This window comes from Microcebus murinus, chromosome 2 (genome assembly GCF_040939455.1).
Source record: "Microcebus murinus isolate Inina chromosome 2, M.murinus_Inina_mat1.0, whole genome shotgun sequence".
In the NCBI taxonomy this organism is placed as follows: domain Eukaryota; kingdom Metazoa; phylum Chordata; class Mammalia; order Primates; family Cheirogaleidae; genus Microcebus; species Microcebus murinus.
In genome coordinates this window covers 48,761,873-48,784,133 of record NC_134105.1, presented here as the reverse complement: position 1 = coordinate 48,784,133, position 22,261 = coordinate 48,761,873, and the positions used below count along the sequence as shown (strand labels likewise).

Here is a 22,261-nt window from a genome sequence, read left to right as displayed (position 1 = left end):
AAATAAAAAAGGTCATCAGAGACTATTATGAATAACTCTATGCTCACAAACTAGAAAACCTAGAGGAAATGGATAAATTCCTGAAAACATACAACCTCCTGAGAGTGAACCAAGAAGAAATAGAGCTCCTAAATAGACCAGTAATGAGTAGATTGGATCAGTAATAATAAAAAAGAAATTTCTCAACAAATATAAGAGCTAAGGACCAGATGAATTCACAGCTGAATTCTACCAGACATATAAAGAAGAACTGGTGCCAATCCTACTGAAACTGTTCCAAAAGATTAAGAAGGAGGGAATCCTCTGTAATTCATTCTGTGAAGTCAGTATCACTCTAATACCAAAGCCAAGAAAGGGTGCAGCAAAAAAAGAAAGCTACAGACCAATTATCTCTAATGGACATAGATGCAAAAATCCTCAACAAAATACTAGCAAACTGAATCCAACAGCACATCAAAAGAATAATTCACCATGATCAAATGAATTTTATCCCAGTGATTTAAGGATGGGTCAGCATATGCAAATCAATAGATATGATTCACTACAGAAACTGAATTAAAAATAAATGCCATATGATCATCTCAGTAGATGCAAGAAAAGCATTTGATAAAGCATCCCTTCATGATAAAAATTCTCAAAAAACTTGTTATAGAATGGAAAATAATGACATAATGAAAGCGATATATGACAAACCCACAGCAACTTCATACTCTATGGGAAAAAGTTAAAAGCATTCCCCCTAACAACTGGAACAAAACAAGGATGCCTACTTTCACCACTTCTGCTCAACTGGAAGTACTAGCCAGAGCAATCAGGCAATAGAGGGAAAATATCCCAACTGGAAAAGAGGAAGTCAAATATCTCTGTTTGCTGATGATAGGATCTTACACCTAGAAAACTCTAAGGACTCTTCCAAAAAAGGAGATTTGATAAATGAATTCAGCAAAGTCTCAGGTTATAAAATGAAATGTACAAAAATCAATAGCATTTCTATACACCAAAAAAGACCAAGCTGAGAACCAAATCAAGAACTCAATTCTATTTACAACAGCTGCAAAATGAATAAAATACTTAGGAATAAATTTAACCAAGGAGGTGAAAGAACAAGGAGAACTACAAATCACTGATGAAAGAAATCATAGATGACACAGACAAATGGAGAAACATCCCATGCTCATGGATCTAAAGAATCTATATTGTTAAAATGATCATTATACTGCCCAAAGCAATCTGTAGGTTCAGTGTAGTTCCTACCAAAATACCTAAGTCATTTTTCACAGAATTAGAAAAAACAATTCTAAAATTCATATAGGACCAAGAAAGATCCTGAATAGCCAAGCAATACTAAGTAAAAAAAGATAAAAAAAAAAAAAAAGAAACAAAAACAAAACTGGAGATATCACATTACCTGACTTCAAATTACACTACAAGGCTGTAGTAACCATAATAACATGGTAATGGCATAAAAGTAGACATATAGATCAATGGAACAGAGTAGAGAACCCAGAAATAAAACTCTCTATCTATAGCCAAGTGATTTTTGACAAAGCAGACAAAAATATTAGCATACACTGGGGAAAGTACACATCATTCAATAAATGGTGCTGGGAAAATTGGAGAGCCATATGCAGGAGAATCAAACTAGACCCTATCTCTCACCATAAGAAAAAATTAACTTAAGATGGATTAAAGACCTAAAGGCCTGAAACAATAAAAATCCTAGAAGAATATCTAGGAAAAACTCTTCTGGACGTTGACCTTGGCAAAGAGTTTATGACTAAGACCCCAAAAGCAAATGTAATAAAAACAATAAAAGACAAATGGGACTGAATTAAGCTAAAAAGCTTTGAATAGCAAAAGAAATAATAAAAAAAAATAAATAGACAACCTATAGAATGAGAGAACATATTCAAAAACTATGTGTCTGATAAAGGACTAATACCCAGAATCTACAAGGAACTCAGACATTTAAGCAAGAAAAACAAAATCCCATTAAAAAGTGGACAAATGACATATGAAGCATTTTTCAAAAGATGATATGTACAAATGGCTAAAGAACACCAAAAAATGCACAATATCACTAATCAGGAGAATTCAAATTAACACCACAATGAGATACCATCTTACTCCAATTAGAATGGCTGTTCTTAAAAAGTTAAAAAAACAATAGATGTGGATGTGGTGAAAAGGGAACACTTACACACTATTGGTGGCAGTGTGAATCAATACAACCTCTGTGGAAATCAGTATGGAAATTTCTCAGAGAAAGAAAAATAGATCTGTCGTTTGATCCTGCAACCCTACTACTGGATATCTACCCAGATGAAGAGAAATAATTATATTAAAAAGATACCTGCACTCATATGTTTATCACAGCACAATTCACAGTCACAAAGATACGGAACCAATCTAAGTGCCCATCAACTGATGAGTGGATAAAGAAAATATGAGATGTGTATGTGTGTGTATGTATGTAGCTATATTGATATAGATACATACAAAATAGAGTACTACTCAGTGATAAGAAGGAATGACATAATGCCTTTTGCCGCAACTTGGATGGAATTGGAGGCCATTATCCTCAGTGAAGTAACTCAGGAACAGAAAAATAAATGCCATATGTACTCATAAGTGGGATCTAAACTATAGCTACACAAGGCCACACAAAGTGGTATAATGGACATTGGAGACTCAGAAGGGGAGAAGGTAAGAGGGTGTGAGGGATGAAAAATTACCTGCGGGGTACAATGGGCGCTACTTCGATGATGGGTACACCAAAAGCCCATACTCCACCACTATACAATATGTACATGTAATGGAATTCAACTTGTACCCCCTAAATTTATTAAAATTAAAAAAATAAAAGAAGTGTTGGTTTCCTAGTCAACTCTGAAATTTTACATTTGGGATTTAATCAATTCTGGAATTTTATATTTAGAACTTTTGAGACCCAAGGTCTTCATTATGTGAAAATTTAGGAATCTATTTTAGAAATAAGCCCTGAAGTAAATATTAAATAATTATATGAGTTTGTAGTATTATCTTTCCCCTTTGATAAAATGAATTTATTGAATCATTACTATAAGCCAAGTCCTGTGTCAGAGACATAAATAAATGTTCTCTTATTAAGCAGGCATGAGGATAATCAGTGTTGATAAAAATTCATGTTTATTAGTTATATTAGGAATATGAATTTAAAACATACCTTCATTTGTCTTAAAATTAGAGGTTATTTTTTTCACATGCTGTGAAAAACTGAAAAATTACATAAGCATGTTAGGATGAAGTTGATGTATAATATGTTAACATTTTTTCATTTAGCTATGAAAGGATACCCATTATTGAATAAATAGGAAAATAACAATTTGACTTGTAATGATAATGTTTATAATGTTTGTGTTTTAAAATCTTAAAACAGGTTTACTTTTAATTACAGTAACATGCTAATTTTAGAAATTTTAGAATATACAGATTTCTGGGTGATTTCAGTGTACATGGAGATGATCCTTCCAACACACTTTTGGGATCTTAAGCTCCTCTCCTCTGGTGATAATATCTTGCATCATGAATTACAACTCAACTACTCAAAATTCCCATAGTCAGACCCTAGATTTTGTCATGTATACTGTGTCCCACGTGTAATCTCAGTTTTGTGCTTCCCACTCTATGAGCACTACCTCTTATTTTTCTTGTCCTCTTATTCTGGTACCCTGACTCCAACTATCCTTCTACCCCACCAGGACCTAGAATCCATGAACCCACTAACTTATTACTATCCCTTACCCCTTGTCCTCTTTTCTCTTTTTACCAAACCTAAATTATATGTTGATCTATATGGTTACTCTCTTGCATGTACTTTTGACTTCCTTAACCTTTTCTCATGTCATTGTACCCCTTGGTGCAACCTCAGTGCCGTTTAAATCCAAATCTCTGTTTACTTTATGCCTGCATCTGTGCAGCTGAATGTGGCTAGAGAAAAACACGCAAATCATGTTGACTGGTCTCACTTTAAATTTATGACCACAGACTCATGAGGTCTTTAATATTGCCAGGTAGGCAGATATTATTTTTTTCCTAGTCCATTCATTCTGTGACTATTTTAATTGACTTATTTCATGCCTTCTATTTTCTCCTTAAACTTGTCATTGTTCTTCACCATTTTCACTCATAGGATGACTTTGCTTCTTATTTCCTGAGAAAATTTAAGCAGTCAGAAGAGAACTTCCACCTACCATCTGTACCCATGTAGTCTACCTGTTCACTCATTACTACTGAGGAACCACTAGTGTACTACGGAGGGTAATCCCTTCACTTATTTACTAGATCACAACCTCTCTCAATTACTCAAGTATAGTACTTTAGTAATTCTCCTTTCTCTTATATCATTATTTTGCTCTCTTTTTACTGGATCAGTCCTATCAGCATTCAAGCATGATGTTATTTTTCCCATTTAAAAAAATCCTGTTTTTTTATCCCACTTTTCCCACCAGTCTCTAACCCCCAATATTTCTTTGCTCTTCTTTCCAAAAAATTCCTTCAAAAGGTTATCAGTGCTTGCTAACTTCAATCTCTCTCTTTGTATTCTCTCAGAAGAAGTACTTCTTAAATTATAAGAATCTTCAGACATTCACTGAGGTAGGAAGACTGGTATACACATTGACATTTTCTTAACTACAGTGCCTATATTATCACTTAACAAAATTAACAGTAATTCCTTGGTATCATTTACTATCCAGTGCATTTTAAATATATTCAATTGTCTCATAAATGTCTTTTTACAGTTGGTTTATTCAAATCAAAATCCAAATAAGATCCAAAGGTGGAATTTGGTGTTAGATCACTTGAGTATTTTTTTAAAAAACTAAAGCTGTTTCTCCCTCCTCCAACTTATAACTTCATTATTGTCTCATTGACTTGAATTAATTATCTTCTAGAATTTACTGCCTTTGGGATTTTATGTTTGCTTTCTTGTAGAATCGTTTCTCTCTTACCCTCTATTTCCTGTTAACTGATTGAATTCTAGCTTTACTTCTTAAACAGCTTTATTGAGATGGAATTCACATACTATGCAATCCATCTATTTAAAGTATGCAGTTCAGTGGATATATTCAGGGATGTGGGCAACCATCACCACAGTCAATTTAGAACATTTTCATCACCTAAAAAGAACCCCAGCCTGAATCATGTCAGGGTAAAAGAAAGGAAAAAAAATTAAAAAAAAATAAAGGACCCTTTAGCTTTCACCCTTTTATTCCCCAAAATAACCACTAATTAAATACCAGAATTTTTGATGGTACACCAGAAAGGATTGAAAAGAGATGTTAACACTAAACATGTCTGCTAAGATTTCAATGCAATTATTGTTGAAGTATGACAGTGTCTCATATTGCCTATGAGAGATTTTTGTGGTGTTCCACTTTTACTTCTCTCTGATACCCTTTAGCCCTGCTTACCGCCCTGCCAACTCTCTTTTATAAAATCATGATCCAGGCCAGGTGTGGTGGCTCACGCCTGTAATCCTAGCACTTTGGAAGGCTAAGGTGGCAGGATTACTTGAAGCCAGGAGTTCAAGACTACCTTGGTCAACACAGTGAGACCCCATCTCTCCAAAAAAAAAAAAAAAAAGGCTGGGTGTGGTGGCATGTACTTGCTATTTGGGAGGCTGAAGCAGGGAGGGTCACTTTAGCCCAGGAGTTTGAGGCTGCAATGAGCTATGATCATACCACTACACTACAGCCTGGGTGACAGAACTAGCCGCCATCTCAAAAAAACAAAAAAATCATGATCCAGTCTCCTCTTTGGGTCAGTAAATATAGAAACTTTCTTTGGAGTCTTAACTCTTACAAAATAATTTATAGTTGTAAACAACTCATCATGACATCCCAACATTAACCAGCCAGCTCTCTCTGATGGGCATCAGAGAGAATGGAGACTGTTGGACTGTTGTAGCAAAAGTAAATGTTTCCTTGATCAAAGTCTAGCTAACACTACATCTAGAAAGCCAGTGACCTTATCTATTTTTATTTATTTATTTTTTTAAGAGATGGGGTCTTGCTCTGTTGCCCAGGCCAGAGTGTAGTGGCACGATTATAGCTCATGGCAGCCTTGAACTCCTGGTCTTAAGCGATCTTACTCCCTCAGCATATTGTAGCTGGGACTATAGGTGCATGACGCCATGCCCAGCTAATTTTTTTTTTTTTTAATTTTTTGTAAAGATGGAGTCATGCTGTGTTGCTTACGGTGGTCTCAAGCTATCCTCCCAACTCAGCCTCCCAAAGTGCTGGGATTACAGATGGGAGCCACTGTTTTCGGACACCAATGACCTTATACGTGACTTTTGAAAACGAGATTGTTGTTTATCTTCTCTATGATTTTTTAAGGGAGTGTCATATCTTCCTCCCCTACCCAACAGTTTCTGTTGATATGGTTGGGCATTCTTTGAGGAAAAATTAAATTTGAATTAGACATAAATAGGGACCTTCCAGGTTTATTTTTTTCATTGATTATTCATTTGTGACACTTTGAATCCTGAAATGTATACTGCTCTATAAATAATATTTGGGTAAAAAGCATTGGATTAGAAAAATTTTTTAAATTTTATTTTAAATTTACATATATTTATGTTTTACCTTTATAATATGTAGTGGTAAAATATACATAACAAAATTTATGATTTTTTTTTTTTTTTTGAGACAGAGACTCACTCTGTTGCCTAGTCTAGAGTGCTGTGGCATCAGCCTAGCTCACAGCAACCCCAAACTCCTTGGCTCAAGCAATCCTGCCTTAGCCTCCCAAGTAGCAGTTACTACAGGCATATGCCCCCATGCCCAGCTAATTTTTTCTAATATTTTTAGTTGGCCAGTTAATTTGTTTCTATTTTTAGTGAAGACAGAATCTCGCTCTTGCTCAGGCTTGTTTTGAACTCCTGACCTTGAGCGATCCTCCTGCCTCGGCCTCCCAGAGTGCTAGGATTCCAGGCGTGAGCCACTGCGCCCAGCCAGAATTTATGATTTTAACCAGTTTTAAGTATACAGTTCACTGACATTAAGTACATTTACAGTGTTGTACAACCATCGCCTCCATTCATTTTCAGGACTTGCTCATCATCCCAGACAAACCCTGTACCCAGTCACACATTAGCTGCCATATGAGTTATTTTTTTTTCCTCTAGAAGTAAGGTGTTATTTTCCTCTCACTACTTTCAAGATTTTGTCTTTAGTTTTTAGAAATTTGACTTATCTGTCTTGGCATATATTTCTTTGGGTTTACCCTGTTTAAGATTTGCATAGCTTCTTGAGTGTATAGGCTTATGTCTTTTTGTAAAATTTAGAAATTTTCAAGCATTATTTCTTGAGATATTTTTCTGCCTTGTTGTCTTTTTCCTCACCTTCCAGGATTCTGGTGACACGAATCTCATATCTTTTCTCGTAATCCTTGAAGTTCTGTTTTTGGTTTTGTCTTGTTTTGTTTTTTAGTCTATTTTCTCTCTGCTGTTCAGACTGAGTAATTTCTATTTTTCTTTTCAAGGTAACTGATCCTTACCTCCTTTGTCTACTCTATTCTACTATTGTACTCACCTGTTGTATTTTTTATTTTGGTTATTGTATTTTTCAGTTCTAAAATTTCCATTTAGTTCTTCTTTATATCTTCTATTTTTTTTTTTTCTGAGACTTTGTTTCTTTACAGAGAGTTTCTGGGTTTTTTTCATTTGTTTTAAAAGTGTTTGCAATTGCTATTGAGGCATTTTTATGATGTTTGTTTTAAAATCTTTGTCACATAATGCTAAGATCTCTTATTTTGGTATTGACATCTATAGATTATCTTTTTCTCATTTGAATTGAAATTTTCCTGGTTCCTAGTATGATGAAAGATTTTTGATTGGAACTTGGACATTTTAGATCTCATGTTGTAAATCTCTAGATCTTATTTAAACATGTTTTAGCTGGCTTCCTCTGACATTGCTCTGGTTGTAGATGGGTGGATATTACTTTGTTATGGACAGATGGGGTAGAAGTCCAAGTTTCCCATTCATCTATTGATATGCAAGGAGGAGAAGGGCTCCTCGTGACTGTTGTGGAGGAGGAGGAGTTCCCACTTCTACGGGACCAGTGCTCACACCACTTGGCTGGGAAGGGGAGTAGAGCCTCATTACTGTTCCTCACATAACCTCCACTGATACCCAGGGGTGTGTGGCCTTGACACTGAGCACTGGTAAAAGTACTGACTCTCCACTAGGCCTTTTTGACACATCCCCAGCGATAAAGGAAAGGGGAGTCTTGTTGCCACTTAGTGAGAGTGGATGTCCACATTCCCTAAGTGGCCTCTATTAACACTGTGGGGTTGAGAGACTCATCACTGTTCAGTAGGTATGAAAATCCCAACTTCCTACTTGGACTTCTCTTCTACTACTCTGGTGAAAAGAGTTTGGGTGCCTTGTTACAGCTTTGTGAGAGTAGAAGCCTAGCTTCCCACTTGGTCTTTGCTATTGTGGGTGTGGATCGGGCCACAGTTTTCATGCAATGTTTAGCTAGAATAGAGCAGTTATTGTCTAAATGTTTTTTGTTTTGTTAGGCTGCCTCTTTCTTGATCGTTTGGCTGGGGAGAACAGGTTTGTTTTTTTTTGTTTGTTTTTTTTTTTTGAGACAGTCTCACTCTCTTGCCTGGGCTAGAATGCCATGGCATCAGCCTAACTGACAGCAACCTCAAACTCCTGGGCTCAAGCTATCCTATTGCTTCAGCGTCCTAAGTAGCTGGGACTACAGGCACGCGCCACCATGCCCGGCTAATTTTTTCTATATATTTTTAGTTGGCCAATTAATTTCTTTCTGTTTTTAGTAGAGATGGGGTCTCGCTCTTGCTCAGGCTGGTTTTGAACTTCTGATCTTGAGTGATCCTCCCACTTCAGCCTCCCAGAGTGCTAGGTAGGATTACAGGTGTGAGCTGCCTAATCATTTTCTTAATAGTCTCTTTTGATATATCAAAATTTTGTATAATTGTTCCTTCTTCTATCATGTCTAAGAAAACTTTTCCTATTCCCAAATCATAAAGACATTCTGCTGTGTTTTCTTCTAGCAGATTTATAGTTTTAGCATTTGTGTTTATGTCTGTGATCCATCTCAATTTAATTTTTATGTATGTTGTGATATGAAGACTGAGGTTCGTTTTTTTTTTCATATGGACATTCAGTAAGTAGCTCCAGCAACAAAGATTGAAGAAAGATTTCTCTTTCTGTTTGATTGTCTTCTTTCCCTTTGTTAAGAACATCATAGTGTAGCTTGTACTTGATAGGATAAGTAAGATAGAATGCTTACGAGAGAAAGAAACCACAAATTTTAGAGCCTAGAGACTCAATTTCAAATTTCTGTTCTACCATTTTGTGTCTTTATTTTCAGATTTTGGTTAACTTCTTTGAGCACAAGGATCTCTTTATTTGTAGAATTGAAATAGTAATTATCTCTAATTTACAGGACTTGGGAGAGGTTTAGATGAGATTAACATTCATGATAATAACTACTGTCTTTTGACTATTTAAGATATATTAGTCATTTATTATTTTACTTAATGTCTTTAAAATGTTGCTAATTGTTCAATCCAAAACAGCATAGATTAAAGCACCTTCCACTTAATGACATATACCTACACAGAGGCAAGTTTCAGTGTTTTTATTCCAGATGAACATCCTGAGAAATAACACGGTCTTATTTTCATTGGTCTACAATTGCACATTTGTTATATATCCTTCATAGTTTTGTCTGAATGTTTTTCTTTCTTGAACTAGATAAGAAGTATGTTATTAAAAGTATATTTTCAGCCTGGCTAAAGATTACTGTCAATCTTATTATTGCTAGTAGAAACTTTTAATGAGGTCTGTGTATTAGTTTCCTGTGGCTACTGTAGCAAATTACCACAAACTTGGTGGCTTAGAACAAAAGAACTTTATTCTCCTCAGTACTAGAGGCCAGAAGTCTGAAATCAGTATAACTGAACTGAAATCAAGGTTTTGACAGCGCTGTGCTCCCTTCAGAGGCTGTAGGGGAGCATCAGTTCCTTGCCTTTTCCAGATTCTGGTGGCTTTTGGCATTCCCTGACTTATGGCTACATCACTTATATCTTTAAGGCCAGACTCTTCAAATCTCTTTTAGTCCCATCTTCATATGGCTTTCTTTTCTGTATGTATGACCCAAATCTCCCTGTTTATTTATAAAGATACATGTGATTGCATTTAGGACCTGGCTTGATAATCCAGGATAATGTCTCCATTTTAAGGTCCTTAATCACATCTACAAAGACTCTTTTATTTTTTTTCCATGTAAGTTAACATGCACAGGGGCTGTGGATTAGGATGAGGAGAATTTTGAGAGGGCCATTTTTCAGCCTACCATAGTCTGGTTATATGTTTTTACTAGGATAATCAACAATAACAAAGTAAAAGCGCTGTTTTAGAAACTTAACAATGAAAATTCCAAAGATATAAAAAAGAATTCTTTCAATGAGTATTTTGTAAATTGTAAAATATAATAAAACTTTAATTATTATTATTATTATTACTATTTTTATGTGAGAATTATAGGCAAAGTCTAATCAAGAAGGTTAAAGAGAGTATGACCAAAGGCATAAAGGAGTCTAAGAAGGCCAACACTTTTTGTTTTCTTTAGCGCATCCGGCTAAGCATGTTAAATTTTAGAAAGAACTAGGTTAAAAGTGTATTATGTTTTTAAAAAAATTAATTTTCTTTAAAGTTTTAAAATTCTTACATTCATCTCTTTCTGTCTACCTCTTACTCCCACCTCTTTTTATAAAGGTGCCCCTTACTGAAGCAGTAGACCCGGTAGATTTTGAAGATTACCTCATTACTCATCCTTTAGCTGTGGATTCTGGGCCTTTAAGGGAATTGATTGAATTTCCTCCAGATGATATTGAAGTTGTTTATAGTCCTCGGGACTGCAGAACCCTTGTTTCAGCTGTACCTGAAGAAAGGTAAGGAGACATTTAACTACTTTTGGTTTTAGTGTAACTATAGAAAGGCTGCCTTCTGATATAATATTTAGAGCCTATTTCTTGTGGTGATGTCATTTCTTGTCGTAAGAACATGAACTGCAGCAACCAAATTCACGAACATCAGTGCTTTCCTTTCTAAATTACAAATATATTTTCTTTTTAAAAATAGTGAAATGGATCCACATGTTAGAGATTGTATAAGAAGTTATACAGAAGACTGGGCAATTGTGATCAGAAAGTAAGTTATATGTTTATTGTAACATTTAAAAATACTGAGTAGGATTTGTAAATGGATTAAGGTAGATCAGTAATGTGAGATAAGAAAATGTATTAAAACAAAATAGTTAAAGAAACAAAAAGAACCTTATGTATGAAATGTCCGATTTCGAGTCAAAGGTGTAGTTTATTATATCTCAAACAGGAAGCAGTACAATTAATCAAAGTATGCACCTATACTATCAACACAGTTTTGCCATCTTAACAGTAGCTTATTTATGTGCCAGCAGCGGAGAAGCCTAGAGAGCGAGTGGTGATTAAATTGCAAAAGGTGTTTTCCACAGCTTGTTGAGAATTGAATATTTTTCTTTGTAAGAAGTGGTCTAAAGCCTAGAAGAAGTGGTAGTTAGTTGGTGCAAGGTCTCGTGAATACAGTGAATGATAGAGTTTTTAAGTCCAGCTTCTGTAGTTTGAGCAGCATTGTTTGTGAGACTTGTGGCTGAGCATTGTCTTGCAAAAGGATTGGCTTGTCTCCATTGACCCTTAAGCTTAAGCATCCTGTTCTACTTGGTTGCAGTAGACATCCCCTGTAATCGATTGACCAGGTTTAATGAAGCTGTAGTAGATAATACCAGTGTTGGACCACCAAACAGGCACCATTAGCTTTTTCTGATGAGTATTTGGTTTTGAACTGTGTTTCGGCACTTAATCTGTATCCAGCTATTGTGCCAAATGCTTGTGATTATCAAAAAGAATCCATTTTTCATCACATGAAAACAATATGGTATAAAACTGATTTACCTTTATATCATGACAGCAACGAAGGCAAGCTTTGAGACAATTTCTCTTCTGACTCTTGTTTAATTCATGTGGAACTCATCTATCCAGCTTCTTTACCTCGCTGATATTTTTCAAATGGTCCCATATTGTTGGAATAGTAACGTCGAACCTGTAGGTTGAGATGGATTCGCTTCCACTACAGCTTTCAGCTCATCATTATCCACCTTAGTCTCAGGTTGCCCACGTGACTCATTTTCAAGATTGAAATCACCAGAATAGAACTTTTCAAACCATCGACGTACTGTGTGTTCATTAGCCACATCCTTCCCAAACATTTCGTTGATATTTTGAGCTGTCTGTGCTGCATTGGTTCCACAACAGAACTCATGTTTGAAAACAACATGAATTTTTTTACTTATCCATGGTTTCACAAAAATTGCTCTTAAAAAAATGTGAAAGAGGCCGGGCGCGGTGGCTCACGCCTGTAATCCTAGCACTCTGGGAGGCCGAGGCGGGTGGATTGCTCGAGGTCAGGAGTTCAAAACCAGCCTGAACAAGAGCGAGACCCCGTCTCTACTATAAATAGAAAGAAAAAAAATTAATTGGCCAACTAATACATACAGAAAAAATTAGCCGGGCATGGTGGCGCATGCCTGTAGTCCCAGCTACTCGGGAGGCTGAGGCAGTAGGATTGCTTGAGCCCAGGAGTCTGAGGTTGCTGTGAGCTAGGCTGATACCATAGCACTCACTCTAGCCTGGGTAACAAAGTGAGACTCTGTCTCAAAAAAAAAAAAAAAAAAATGTGAAAGATTATTCACAAGCCAAAATGCACTTTTGAAAGACTGAGGATGTACCCTCAAAATAAAAATAAAACAGGAAGTGTCAAAGTGAAATGCCTGAGATATCAACTATTAAACTTAGTACTTAAGGAAATTGGACATTTCATACTTAATAACCCAATATACATACATTTTCTCAGGAATTCCACAATTACTTTTACTTATTTTCCTTATAAAGTAATAGGTTTGTGTGAGTAGTATTTCTATATCATTATAAATCATTAAGAACTAATAATATATGATGATAATGATTTTATAATCTAATTCTTTTGTGAAATCATGGCAAGATATTGATGAATAATTTGTATTTCTCAAAAAAAAATCCAATTTAATGAAACTTAACTAGCTAAGTTAAGTTTAATAGCCAGTTTTCCAGATCAAGCTATTTGAAAGGTCTCTGCCCTTTCTAACTACTGGTTTTAAGTCCTTGACCTGTCTATCTAATCAGGTAAATATTTGTTAAAAAAATGTTTTGTTCTATCCCAAATTTAGTTTTCTAATGGACTGTGTGTGAAATATCAATTCAGATTAAGAAACAAAACTACTTTTCTTTTGCTAGTTTACATGATGAAGAATGGTTTCCATACTGAAACTTCTTAGCCTTATTTAACTAAAGGAAACATGATGACTGAAGTAGTAGAGAATTCTGATATAACATTATAGTTTTCACAAATGAAGTAATGTGTGCTAAATAGTACTAGCGAAAGCATTGCTTATTGTTTTGCCTCATGGCTGCTGTCTTATTTCACTGGGCTTACTATTGTGCTATATATCACTCTGGGGGATAATGCTGACATGGTTTTTAGTTTTAGTGTGACCTAATAAAAGCACAGTCTGCTGCCCTTTATATAGAAGAGCTGTTTTTATGAACTTACAATTTTGGTAAGTATTCTTGTAGCCAGATTTTAGACTTTACTGAAAGAAATTGTTCCTCTGTCAGATAATTCAAAAGGCTTTACCTCTATGCATATATGTTGGAAACCTATTATTAGAAATCTTAATAAAAAGAGGTTAGTTGTAAAATATATTGACCTCAGAATCATGGAATCTGTTACTTAATTCTAATCAAGAGGTTGCTAGCATTGGTTTAGGCAAGAGGATAAGGGAATTAAATATGGGAACTTACTATGTCCTAGGCATTTTACTGAGCACTTTATACTCACCTAATTTAAGGTTCTAATAGATAAGATAGCTCAAGCTTAGATTAGTTAAATAACTTCTCTATGATCTCACAAGCCAAAAGGTAAGGTAACCAGAATTAGAACGTAGGCCTATCAGATTCTAAAGCTTATATATTTTTTCCTGTTATACTAGTTACTATACATTATCTGCTCTGGTAAATGGAAGACAAAAGGGCTACTTTTGGTGAACTAGAAGTTATGAGGTATTTCTCAAAAACAGAAGATAAGTGTGATTGGAATATAAGAAAAAAACACAGGAAAGAATAATGTAAGGAGAAAATATGTGCAAAAGCTTCAGTAGTGCTTTAAGCTCAGAAGCAGTAAATACAGACAGTGGTGGAGGACCTGGAGGAGATGTTGGAGACTTGGTTACTTTGAAACCCCCTATACCATGTGTGCACAGCAGTGGCAGCAGAGACAACTGTCTGTTTTTCAGGAGCTGTACTTGAACAGATAGGATAGTACCCAGGGTGAGCATACCTTGAAGGAAGAAGGAAACCTCATCCCTAGACGACTAGGTACTGGCAGAGTTTGCCTGCCAGCATGATTTGTACCTTCCCCACAGCTACTGGATATGGGCTGGGGTAAGCAGATATAGTAGTTCAAGACAAATGTGGGGGATGCAAATTCAAAACTGAACATAGACCCCAGAATTGCCAAGTATTGATGTAAGCCAGTACATTTGAAAGAGAATTATCAGAAACTACAAATAAAAGAACTAATAATTTGGGAAACTGTCAATAAAACACATAAAAATAATAAATATACTTATGTATTAATGTATATAAAATATGTGACAGGATATGTTAACCATATAAAAATCAATTAGTTATCTTTGGAAATTAAACTTTCCATCAGTAAAAAATATTAAAAACTCAGCAGATGGCCTTAATGGTAGAGTAGGATATGGCTAAAGAGTAAAATAGTAAGTGATAAGATCAAACCACAAAATTCTTTCATAATTGAGCACAGAGTGATAAAGGGACAGAAAATACTTTATTTATTTATTCATTCAACAAACATTTATTGAGAGTCTTATATGTACCAGGCCTATACTACAGTAAACACTGATGATATAACATTGAACAAAACCAAGTCCTTGCCCTCATGGAGCTTATGTTCTAGTGGGGCAAGAGGTCAATAGACGATAAACACAAATAAATCTATAATAGATATGGTAGAGATAAGTCTTATGGAGAAAAAAGTAGGGTGAAAGGGGTAGAGAGGGCCAATAAGAGGGATAACATTTTCTATTTATGGAAGTAAAATAAGGAAGGGTTACTGATAAGGTGATTTTGAGCAGACCTGAAGGAAGTGAGGAAGTGAGTCCTGTGGATATCTGGGAGAAGAGTGTTCCTAGGAAGAACAATATATGCGAAGGCCCCGTATTCAGAGCATGCTGGAAATGTTTAAGGAATAGTGAAGAGGACAGTGTGGCTGGAATAGAATAAATGAGGGTGAGAATGCCAAGAGACAAGTCAGAAAAATGGTCATAGTGTGGGATAGACAGGTAGTCATGTAGAGCTTTCACTATTTCATGAAGTGGCTGATAGCAAGAACCATAAAATCTGGTAATCATTATTGTTTTGCTCCAATTAAAATATTCCCACAGTTTGACTCTACATAGTGTTAAATCATGGACAATAATTACTCTTTGATCGACTCTTATCTGATATTGTCAGATATTGGGTTGTTAGGAAAGAAGGGTACATTGATTTGAGTTGTTTTTAGCCATATGTAAAAAAAGATTAATTAAATCATATATGGATATAATAGTGTAGATTTTGCTGTTTTTCATTTTACATGTCTGCAGCTTTAGGTTAAGATCTTTTATAAATAATATAGCAAAAAATTTCTTGGCTATTTGAAATTTTAAGATTCAGTGCTTTATTTATACATGTATTTAACCTTTTAGAAACTTGTATTACTATTAAGGTAATGTTATTTTTCACTTTCTCATTTTATTCTTCAACCTGGCTTCCCAAGTTTTCTTTTTACTGACCAGTTCTCTGAATTGAAAGTACAACTTAAATTATATACACATGGTTGGCATGGAAAGAAGGAAAATATGATTTGCTTTTGGGAACTCATAATCTGCTCTTTAGTTGGATTAAAGGAACTTTAAATGGAAATTTTCTTAAACCTCTGGTTAATTATTTAACACACTCAAAACTGCTAGGAGAGATCCTTATTATGTAAAGAAATAATTCAAATAACACTTGGCTTATTACATAATAATGCTGAAAAAGTGAAAAATTTTTAAAAATTGATATTTAACTATTTTGTTTTAAATAGATATCATAAACTGGGAACAGGATTTAATCCCAATACATTAGATAAACAGAAAGAAAGGCAAAAAGGTTTGCCAAAACAGGTCTTTGAATCTGATGAAGCTCCAGATGGCAACAACTACCAGGATGATCAAGTAATATTTTTATTCTTAAATGACTATAAAATTTATTTTAAAATAGTTTATTTTTTATTTATTAATATCTTCATATTTAATGTTTTGCATGACAGGATGATCTTAAGAGACGTTCAATGTCAATAGATGATACTCCAAGGGGTAGCTGGGCCTGTAGTATCTTTGACTTAAAAAATTCACTTCCGGATGCTTTGCTTCCCAATTTACTTGATCGAACACCGAATGAAGAAATAGACCGTCAGAATGATGACCAAAGGAAATCAAACCGTCACAAGGAACTCTTTGCTTTGCATCCTTCACCAGATGAGGTATAAATGTTTGCATATAGAGAAGCAACTGATTAATGAAATAGATATTTGGGAGTATGATTTATGTATATTATAAAATACTATTTATATTAATATTTATTATAATAGTATTATAATAATGTAGGAAATAAAATTTAACTGAAACATAGCCTTAATTTTTATAAATGAATACTTTTTATACTAATGAATATATTAATGAGTAATTTCTGTGAATTGAACATATTTATGATTTAGTGACTTTGTGGATAAATAGGTCATTCTTTATTCAATTGTGAAGACTAAGAAGATTAGTAAAATAGATTCTTATAAAAATATAAATTGTATAGAATTGAAATATGATGAGCATATTCATTTTGTTGTTGCTTGTCAATTTGTAGGAAGAATCAATAGAAAGGCTTAGTGTTCCTGAGGTACCCAAAGAACATTTTGGTCAAAGACTTCTTGTAAAATGTTTATCACTCAAGTGAGTATTTCTTCTATTGTATAACTTTTATTTTCTGGGTAATATTTTGAGTACTAACTAGTATAATAAAATCTTAGTAGATTTTATACTTCTATTTGTGTCCTTTTGAGAAATATTGTTCTCTATATAATTTTAAGTGCTATTCCAGCATTTAAACTTATGTGTGAAGCTAAGCTTTAGAGCATTTTTGGTTCACAGGCAAACTCTTTGCCACAGCTATATAGTTTATCTCAAAACTTGAGAAAATATTCACCAAAATCATTAGTGTTTACTAGACATCATTCTTGATTGGGGAATATAAAGAAAAAAGTATCTTTTTCCTTAAAGAGCTGATTTTATATTTGTTACATGGTAGGCTTTGTTTTTTGAAGATTTTGAAGTGCATATTTTTTTCCCTTAAAAAAGGGAAAAAATGGCCATGCCCTGGGCTTTGGTATCACCAGGGCTGTTCCTCTGAAGCCAATGCCAGCATCCCTCCCTGATGACATGCTGTGACCCCTCTGTAATTCCCGTTGCTCCTTCCTACTCTCCCGCTTCCAGTTCACGTGCCCTTGGAGCCTCCCACATTTCCACACTGCCCCATCATCCTGTTCAGAAGAGGAGGGATCGCTCCTTGCCAGAAAGAGTCTGTCCCTGGCAAAGAACAGGCACTTCCCCTTGCCCCTTCCCTGCCCACTGCCTTCCCCATCTCCACTTAAATCCAGGAGATCGAGCCATTCCCTTGCTCAAGACCCTCTCAGTTCCATGTCACCTCTTCAGAAGCCTGTCCTGCTCTCTGCCCACCCACCATGGCCCTCCCCGCCCCCAGCACACTGAGCTTCTCCCTGCTTTGCTTGTACTTAGTAGTACCTACCTCCACGTACAATGATATATTTAGTGATGGTTTGCTTATTTGCTTGATACCCCCCATTAAAATGTGAACTTCAAAAAAAAAAAAAGTTAGATGGCTTCTAACATCATTGAGGCGATGTTTCTTACATTTAAAATCTGCTTTATAAAGTTCTTTCTCTTATTTTATTTCATGCTGTCTTCAGGGTAATTCTATAAGGTAGATATTATTTTCTTCATTTTACAAATGAGGAAACCAGGATTCAAAAGGATTAGCAGAAGTTAATTGGCATACTCATTATTATGCTATCAGTAACTGAAAAATAAACTCCACGCTCTTTTCATTATATCATGTTAATAGTATAAGTTCTGACTTAAGAGAATTATTAGTTCTGACTTAAGAGAAAAGAAGTTTCAATTCTTTCTAAAAGAAGCAACTCATAGGGACAGACCACTTTTTGTATAATTTTGGCAGTTTTCTTGAAAGCTAAAGCTTTATATATTTAGTTAGATTTATCCAGAAACCTGTTTGATAGATTAACTGAATTGAGTCTTTTGAGTATCTAGAACACTTAATATCAGTTCTTATAATCTTCTTACTTTGTTTTTTAATAGCTTTATTGTAATATAATTTACATATCATAAAATTCACCCTTTTAAAGTGTACACAATCAGTGTTATGTATTCATAGAGATACGCAACTCTCACTAAAATATTTATTACAGCAGAAAGAAACTTCATACCTGTATCAGTCTGTTCAGGCTGCCATAACAGAATACCGTAGACAGGGTGACTTAAACAACAGAAATTTATTTCTCATGGTTCTGGAGGCTGGAAGTCAACCGTCAAAGTGCTAGCAGTTGGTTTCTGGTGAGGGCTCTCTTCCGGGCTTGCAGATGGCTGCCTTTTTGTTGTGTCCTCACAGGACATTTCTTCTGTGTGTGTATGAAAAGAGGGACATCTTTGGTTTCTTAGTCTTCTTATAAGGAGACCACTTCCATGGGATTACTACTGTACCCTTAGGACTTCATTTAACCTTAATTACCTCCTTGAAGGCCCTATCTCCAAATACAGTCACATTGGGGTTAGGATTTTAACATAAGAATTTTTGGGACATAAAATTCAGTCCATAGCATTACCTATTTACCAGTCACTCTCTGTTCTTTCCCCTCAGCCTCTGGCAGCCACTAATTTGTTTTCTGTCTTTATGAATTTACCTATTCTGAATATTTTGTATCAGTGGAATTATATAATATGTGGCCGTTTGTGTCTGGCTTCTTCATATAGCATAAGTTTTCAAGGTTCATCTATGTTATAGCATATATGAGTCCATCCATCCTTCCTTCTTCCCTCCTTCCCTCCCTCCCTTCCTCCCTCCCTCCGTCCCTCCCTTCCTCCCTCTTACTTATTTTTATGACAGGATCTCACTCTGTTGCCCAGGCTGGAGTGCAGTGGCGTGATCATAGTCACCGGAGCCTCTATCTCCTAGGCTCAAGCAATCCTTCTGCCTTGGCCTCCCAAAGGGATTATAGGTGTGAGCCATTGCACCCAGCCATTCATTTCTTTATATGGCTGACCAATATTCTACTGTGTGGGTACACCACATTTTGTAAATCTGTTCATCATTTGACAAACATTTGGGTTGTTTTTGCTTTAAAAAAAATAATAGCTTTATTGAGATATAATTCACATATTATGCATTTCACTCAAGTCTATCCAGTGTACAATTCATCAGTGAATTCAGTCAGTTTGCCAGTGTTCAATTCAATGGGTTTTAATACATTTCAGATCTTGCAACTATCATCACAATAAATTTTAGGGTACATTCATCACCCCAAAAAGAAATCCCCTACCTGTTAGCAGTCACTCTCTGTTTTGCCTAATTCCTCCAGCCCTAGGCAACCACCAATGTACTCTCTGTTTCTGTAGATTTTCTTACTCTAAATATTTCCTATAATGGAATCATACAATATGTGCTTTTTTTGTGTTTGGCTTGTTTTACTTAGTTTTCCTAATGTTTTCAAATTTTATCTATGTTGCAGTATGTGTCAGTACTGCTATTTCTTTTTTTTTTTTTTTTTTTTTTAGGAGACAGAGTCTCGCTTTGTTGTCCAGGCTAGAGTGAGTGCCGTGGCGTCAGCCTAGCTCACAGCAACCTCAAACTCCTGGGCTCCAGTGATCCTTCTGCCTCAGCCTCCCGAGTAGCTGGGACTACAGGCATGCGCCACCATGCCCGGCTAATTTTTTATATATATATCAGTTGGCCAATTAATTTCTTTCTATTTATAGTAGAGACGGGGTCTCGCTCTTGCTCAGGCTGGTTTTGAACTCCTGACCTTGAGCAATCCGCCCGCCTCGGCCTCCCAAGAGCTAGGATTACAGGCGTGAGCCACAGCGCCCGGCCTGCTATTTCTTTTTATTGCTGAATAATGTTCCATTAGATAGATTACACCACGTTTTGTTTATCTGTTCATCAGTTAATGAACATTTGAATTGTTTCTACTACTACGTTTGAATTGTTTCTACTATTATGTTCATAATTTGTGTGCAAGTTTTTGTGGCATATATGTTTTCATTTTTCTTGCGTATGTACCTAAGAGTGGAATTATGGTTGGTATGGTAGCCCCATGTTTAACTTTTGGAGGAATTATCCAGACTGTTTTCCAAAGCAGCTGTGCACCATTTTATATTCCCACCAGCAAGTTATGAGGATTCTAATTTCTCTACACTTTCACCAACACTTGTTATTGTCTGTTTTTTTGATCATAGCCATTCTAGTAGGTGTGAAGTGGTGTGTCATTGCAGTTTTATTTATAATCTTCTTGACTAGTAAAAGTTACAAGTTATTTTTTCCTTAGAGAAAAGATAGAATGGTTTTTCACATAATTATATTTTCCTTAGCTTTCATTTGATCAGCCCTTATTAAAAACTCTGAACTAAGAATTATATACATCTGATTTATCTATGATAAGAAAAATTCAGGTTTAAGGTGGAGAAGAACTTGAGGTCACTTTATAAGTTCAGAAAGAGTCAGAAATGGTAACTGTATTTTAGTTAATTATAGAGACTGATAAATTCTTTTTTTTTTTTTTGAGACTGATAAATTCTTGAAAATAATTTCTCTTACATTTTATTCTCCAAGAATAGCCTTCTTTTATCCTCCATGATGAAATTGTTTCTAATAGTAAGAAGACTGTTAGTCAGTAGTACAGTGGTCTAGACATTCAGGGAAGTAACTACCCAGGCATGGTCAAACTGATAAGAATTTCTTGGAAGCCTAGAAATGCTAAGAAATCATAATTTCACAGCGCTCTCTAGCTAATTTTTATATTAGGACTACTGCCCATCCTTGTTTTAATGGGCTACCCAAGGGAAAGGGCTTGATATTCAAACAGGGTGGAAACAGACTTCTGCATAAATGGCTAACACCAAATGTCATAGGAGTAATATTAAAAATGGTAGAGTTATTTGTCATAACTTCGGCTTTGGCAGGGAGAAGTCAGACAGGCAACAGGAGAAAGAAAATATAGAGAAAACTGAAAATTCCTAGCCATAAGCTTGCATATTATCTGTGTGGTTCAGAAAACTTCAAGGCAGAAATTCAATTTAAAATGGTTCCAGGGGTGTGGGGGGAGGAATGGCAGGGGCAATATATGTAACCCTAACAATATTTGTACCCCCATAATATGATAAAATAAAATAAAATAAAAAAACAATATGGTTCCAGATTTCTGGTAGCCCTAGGAACCTGGCAGAAACATCAATTATTTTGGGAGGAAACCACTTAAAACCTAGGTCTCAAAAGATTTCTACAGATAAAGTTCCAATTCTAGTCATAAATCAAGAAAAATGCCAAAATAAACTATAGACCTGCAAAGGACTATCAGTCAGATTTAAAATATAAAATAGGTATTTTTAATATATTTAAGTAAATGGTAATTTTTAAAAAAATTATAAAGGAGCAAGAGAGTCTCAGAATTGACCAGGAGGATTGTAAAAAGAGTCATTTGATCTACCCATTTAGGTGTGGTAAACACAGATTAGATAAAACTAAAGCGTGAATAAGTGAACTGGAAGATAAAACTAAACATATATTCACATAGAATGTGCATAGAGACATAATAGATGGGAAATACAAAAGGAATATCAACAAAAAGTCTAATTGGAATTCCATAATGGATGTAACTTAGGGAAGAGGAAAACAATTATTGAAGAAATAATGA

At 35.2% G+C, this 22,261-nt stretch overlaps 1 protein-coding gene across 8 annotated transcripts in view; it reads left to right on the top strand.

Moving 5' to 3' along the window:
• Nucleotides 1–22,261, top strand: part of DOCK7 (dedicator of cytokinesis 7) — a 203,895-nt gene that overhangs the window by 14,376 nt on the left and 167,258 nt on the right. For all 8 annotated transcript variants that reach the window (XM_012767100.2, XM_012767098.2, XM_075998923.1 and 5 more), the window contains exons 3-7: nucleotides 10,802–10,977; nucleotides 11,168–11,236; nucleotides 16,310–16,439; nucleotides 16,535–16,747; nucleotides 17,125–17,210. In XM_012767100.2, the coding sequence (XP_012622554.2) occupies nucleotides 10,802–10,977; nucleotides 11,168–11,236; nucleotides 16,310–16,439; nucleotides 16,535–16,747; nucleotides 17,125–17,210 (674 nt within the window). The remainder of the gene's footprint in view (nucleotides 1–10,801; nucleotides 10,978–11,167; nucleotides 11,237–16,309; nucleotides 16,440–16,534; nucleotides 16,748–17,124; nucleotides 17,211–22,261) is intronic.